We start from the raw sequence: 6000 nt of genomic DNA, 5'->3' as shown, positions 1-6000 counted from the left end.
ATGTTACACATGCAAAACACAAGCATGAGGCCCTACATTCAGATCTCCAGCATGCATGTAAATCAGGCTTTACAGCCTGTAACCCTAGTTGTGGGAGGTGGAAACAGGTAGATCTGGGGGGGGTGGGCTTGCTGATCAGACAGAATAGTTGAAAAGGTGAACTCCAGGTTCACTGAGAGACACTCTGAAAAAATAAAGTAGGGCCAGGCATGGTATATGCCTTTAATACAGAACTCAGGAGGCAGAAGTGGGGAGATACTTGTGAGTTCAAAACTAGCCTGGACTACTAAGAAGATAGTTCGTAGTTAACAAAACAAAACAAAAAACAAAATAGTAGGGGCCTGGAAAGGTGACTCGGTGATGAAGAGCACTTGGTGCTCTTCCAGAAAGCCCAGTGTCAGTTCTTAGAACCCATACAGTGGCTCAGAGCTGCAACTCAAGTTCCAGGGGATCTGACACCTTCTTCTGGCTTTTTTAGGCACTAGACATACATGAAGATAAAATACATAAAATGCAGATTAAAAAAACAAAAAACCACCCCAAGAAAACCTCATTGGTTTACCAAATTGGACTTAGATGCAATCACTATTTTGGTCTGTAGTGGGGTCCCATGGGGGACATAAGAAGACATCAGAAGCCCTGAACTGGAGTTACAGGTGGTTGTGAGCCACCATGTGGGTGCTGGGAACTGAGCCCAGGTCCTCTGCAAGAGCAACAAGTGCTTTTAACCGCTGCACCATCTCTGCAAACCCCTAGTGTCTGTTCTTAGGATGTTGTCTTTGAACTAAGTTCTTTAAAAGGGTGCTAGTTTGGTTCAAGTTTGGGGCACATTTGGGTTATCTTTCTGCTGTTTCTAAGGTCATTCCATTCTTGCCAGAAAGCATTTCACAAGACTTGAATTCTTCTGAGTTAACTGAGATGTAGTGCTGTAGAGATAACTCAGTGATTATGCGCACAGCATCCACACCGGATGGGTCATCAACAGGTGTAACTCCAACGCCAGGGACTCCAGTGGCTGCCTTCTGGCTTCCTCAGGCACTTGCATGTACACACACGTACACACACACACACACACACACACACACACACGCACACGCACACGCACACTCAATTTCTTTAAAAAAAAAACTGGAGAATTTTTTGAGACAGTGTTTCTCTGTCTAACAAGCTGTCCTGAAACTCGTTTAGTAGACCAGGCTAACCTTGAATGCACACAAATCCACCTGTCTCTGTCTCCCGAGTGCTGGGATTAAAGGCGTGCACCACCACTGCCAGCAGAAGATGTGTTTAAGGCCTTAGCTGTGGTGTATCTTGGTAAGTGCTCTAGTTCACTGCATATCACCAAACTATCTGCACTGTTTTAAAATATCCATTTTCCTTTGTTTACATATATATAATGGATATATCTCAGTAAATTCTACCTTGGAGTAAGTTTTTTTCTTTTTTCTAGAGAAGTACAAGTGTGGCTTCATAGAACATGAATAATGAAAGATAGGGTCTCATCAGGCTGGACTTGAACTTGCTATGTAGCTCAGAATGAGCTTGAACTTTTATGCCCCGTCTTACAAGTCACTGGGAGTGGACCAGGCCTGTGCCTGCTAAGAAAGCACTTTACAAACTGAGCTGCAACCTCAGTCTCCAACTTCAGTATTTCTAATAAAACCAACGTTATAACATGCAGGTCTGTGTTCTTGCTTCTTCATAATTAAAATGATCAACTCTTCATTGTGAATCATCATATTTTTATTTTAGATTAGTATTATTTTATGCTAGGCACTCTGCTAAGAAATATACATGCATTATTTACTTTTCCCAATAACTTTTGAGGTAGAACCATTATTAGTCCCATATAGAAATAAGACTGAAGGGTACAAAAGACCAAATGCTCTAAAATTAGGGATGGAAAATGGAAGGGCAAGGATTAGAGCCTAGATCTATTTTAATTCTGGATGTTCCAAGGGAGGGGGGAACATTGGCATGAAGGGTTTAGAAGGTAGTTTGAAACAAGGTGCTGGGGACAAGGTGGCCGGTTAGGTTACTTTAAGGATTGTGTGCTTTTCCCCTATGAACTTTTAGATGTCGGTAAGTAATCTTAACTAATGAAAGATAAATAATAAGACCAAAATGTGTTCTTCTAAAGTTTGGATGAAGTGTGAAGACTGACAGAGGCATGGGTGAGTACACTGGAAGGCTGTTTTAGTACTCCCACATAAATCAGATTAACATGTAGAAGACAAGGAGGATGAAATATCAAGGGTTCTAATGGGTCAGATTTGGATCATATTATGAGATCAAATCTATAGCTATTGGCAACTGATTGGATGTAGAGGGTGATGGAGAGGAAAGGGACAGGAATGACTCCATAATATGGACCTTCTCATGATGAGCAAGGTGTGCACGTTGCCTGAAGGATTTCCTGCAATCTTTACATTCGTACGGTTTCTCTCCGGTATGAATTCTCTGATGGAGAGTAAGAGATCCACTATAACTGAAGGCTTTCCCACAAATATTACATTCATAAGGTTTCTCTCCAGTATGGATTCTCTGATGCTGAGCAAGGCCGGCATTTTGGCTAAACGTTTTCCGACATTCCTTACACGTATAGGGTTTCTCTCCAGTGTGACTTCTCTGGTGCTGAGTGAGTGATGAACTGTTGCTGAAGGCCTTTCTACATTCGGGACACTCATAGGGTTTCTCTCCAGTGTGAACCCTCTGATGTTGATCAAGGTAAGCAATCTGGCTAAAGGCTTTCCTACAGACTTTACATTCATAAGGTTTTTCTCCAGTATGGACTCTCTGATGTTGAGAAAGGTGTGCATACTGGCTGAAAGATTTCCTGCATTCTTTACATTCATAGGGTCTCTCTCCAGTATGAATTCTTTGATGGACAATTAGGTATCCACGGTGACTAAAAGCTTTCCCACACACATTACATGCATACGGTTTCTCTCCTGTATGGATTCGCTGATGCTGAGCAAGAAACGAACCATTACTAAAGGCTTTCCCACATTCAATACATTCAAAAGGTCTCTCTCCAGTATGAATTCTTTGATGCTGAGTCAAGTGTGCAATCTGGCTGAAGGCTTTTTTACATTCTTTACACTGGTAAGGTTTCTCTCCTGTATGAACTCTTTGATGCTGAGCAAGATGTGCATTCTGGCTGAAGGCCTTCCTACATTCTTTACACTCAAAAGGCTTCTCTCCAGTATGGATTCTCTTATGCTGAGCTAGGTTTGCGCTCTGGCTGAAGGCCTTCCCACACTCAACGCATGCGTAGGGCTTCTCTCCAGTATGAATCCTCTGGTGGAGAGTAAGGGATGAGCTCTGGTGAAAGACTTTCTCACATTCGTTACACTTCAGAACTTTTCTTTCTACATGCGCCTTCTTATGTTTCATCTCAACAGACTTTTTTCGGTAGCTTCTCTTTTGTGGCTCACACTGATGTGTTTTTTCTTTGGTAGAAAAACTTTGTGGTATATCTAGTATTGCATCTTGGTGGAATATTTGCCAAGATGGATTACACCCATTACTGTGACCTTCAGGGACTTCTTTATGAATGATGAGCAATTGATCAGAATGTACCTCCTGATCTCCCAACCCGTTCTTAAACCAGTGTACACTTCCATGGTCTTTCAAATTGGGAGAGTCAAGGCTATATCTAAGATGGCTTCTTTCTATTGGTAGGACTTTGGCTGATTCTTCATAAATATCTTGCTTTGATGAAAATTCAATGCCTTTGAATATATAATCCCAATCTAAAGGAAACCAAGAAATAGATGTTTTAAAATCCATTCATTATAAGAAAAGAAAGTGCTCAAACAAAGAAAGTAAAATACAAAAGAAATGAAAGGATTTAACATCTCTTAATGCGTCTGAAAAACTAAATTAAGAAAGGTGATTAAGCTGGGTATAGTGGAACACACCATTAATTTCAGTACTTGGGAGAATGAGGTAGGAAGTTGGTTCTCTGTGAGTTCGAGGCCAGTCTGGTCTACATAGTGAGTTTCAGGACAGCTAGAGCTAGTCTATGGTTAATTTTACCTTCTAGGAAAGGTGCTTCTGAAAACAATTTTCTTTGTAACAAGTCCTAATCAAATATAAATTTTCAGTTGATTGCTCAAGCCACAATGTCTTCATGAAAACATAATTTCTTATCAAACTGCTTGCTTTTATTAACTTAGTAAGGCTTTAATCTGGCTTCTCCTTATTAGTCCCAGATAAGATTACCTCTTTAAAAAAACTACATTTAGTCACATGGTGGTAGCACATGCCTTAAATCCCAGCACTGGTGGATCTCTGTGAGTTCAAGGCCAGCTTGGTCTACAGAGAGAGTTCCAAGACAGCCAAGGTTATTATACAGAGAAGCACTGTCTCAAAAAAAAAAAAAAGAAAGAAAGAAAGAAAGAAAGAAAAGAAAAAAGAAAAAAAAAGGGAAAAGAAAAAGAAACCCTGTCTGGAAAAACCAAAAAAGATGGCTCAGGGCATAAAGACATCGGCCGTTCCACCCGCTGACCTAAGGCTGATGTCTAGAACCCACACTGAAGGAGGAAAGAACCGACTCCTCAACATGGTTCTTTGGCCTCCCTACATATGCACACATGTATACACACAAAGTAAATAAATAAAATATTTTTAAAAATTTAGAAAAATTAAGAAAAAAATTGTCAGCATCAGATCTGAAAGGAGTTAATCATCATGTTCTACAGAATTAAAAAGATACTTTTATAAAGTAAATTATGTAATCAACTGGACAGCTCATTTGAAATACATGATCACTTGAAAGATAATGCCTTACCAAAGATGAAGCAAGAAGAATTAAATCACCCAAATCCTCCTATATTCATTACCTCTGTTCCCTACACATGTCTTTTCTAGTGAATCCCACCAAAGATTTAAGGGGAAAAGAATACCATTCTGGGAAACCTTTCCGGAAAGCAGAAGTTGACAAAAGACTCCTGTTTTCACAAGTCCATTATTATCTTGATAATGAAGCCACATAAAAAAATTACAGGCAATCCCGCAGGCCAATGGAGTGTCTCAACACAAATGCAAATGCTGACCAAAACCATTAGCAAATCAAACTAATAAAATATGGGAAGCATAATTCTGACCAAAAATAAATCCAAGGAATGAATATTGAAATATCATCAGTGCTGTTCACTATGTTAATGGTAATATATTATCTCAACAGTTGTAGAATGAGTATTTTTTAATTATAATTATAAATTAGAAAGGGATCTATCTGATCTCTCTCAATTGATATGTAAACATAATCCCAAACAAAGCTCCTTGAGTAGAAATTCTCAATTTCATTCTAAAATTGAAATGAACTGTAAAGGTTCTGAAATAGTAAAAGTCAATTTTGTAAAAGGTACTACATGGTGTCAAAGCTTAGTGTAAAGGAATCTGTGTAAAAACTCAAATTGTTTGATTTATATGGATGCAGTTTACCATCTATAAATATATCCTAAGATTAACACTACATGAGCTGGGCAGTGGCAGCAAAAGCCTTTAATTCAGGAGGCAGAGGCAGGTGGATCTCTGTGAGTTCAAGTCCAGCTTTGTCTATAAAGAGAAATCCTGTCTCAAAATACCCCCACTTCAAAAAATATAATATAACCACTGTATGATCAAATACAATAAAACAATCTGAACAAAATGTAACGTGATGTGGGATTTCCCCTCTGTATGTTGTGAATATCATTGGTTAATAAAGGAACTGCTTTGGGCCTATAGCAAGCTATAGGGGAACAGAGCTAGGCGGGGAAAACTAAACTGAACCCTGGGAAAAAGGAGGAGTAGTCAGAGAGAAGCCATGGAGCTGCTCCCGGAGACAGACACGCTGAAAGTTTGCTGGTAGGCCATGACCTTGTGGTGATACACAGATTAATGGAGATAGGTTAAATTAAGATATAAGAGCCAATAAGAAGATAGAGCTAATGGGCCAAGCAGTGATTTAATTAATACAGTTTCCATGTGATTATTTTGGTTCTGGGCAGC

The 6000-nt window shown here is 39.4% G+C and overlaps 1 protein-coding gene across 4 annotated transcripts in view; it reads right to left on the bottom strand.

The window, feature by feature from the left end:
• Nucleotides 1–1725: 1725 nt before the first annotated feature.
• The window catches only part of Znf583 (zinc finger protein 583), an 18855-nt gene continuing 14580 nt past the window's right edge, over nt 1726–6000 (bottom strand). For all 4 annotated transcript variants that reach the window (XM_048426862.3, XM_048426860.3, XM_085687253.2 and 1 more), the window contains one exon: nt 1726–3755. In XM_048426862.3, coding sequence (XP_048282819.3) covers nt 2284–3755 — 1472 coding nt within the window. In that variant the 3' untranslated portion in view covers nt 1726–2283. The remainder of the gene's footprint in view (nt 3756–6000) is intronic.

This window comes from Myodes glareolus, chromosome 1, assembly GCF_982192425.1.
Source record: "Myodes glareolus chromosome 1, mMyoGla1.1, whole genome shotgun sequence".
NCBI classification, from domain to species: Eukaryota; Metazoa; Chordata; class Mammalia; order Rodentia; family Cricetidae; genus Myodes; species Myodes glareolus.
Note: the sequence above shows the minus strand (reverse complement) of the source record. Positions and strands in the feature narration are given on the sequence as shown.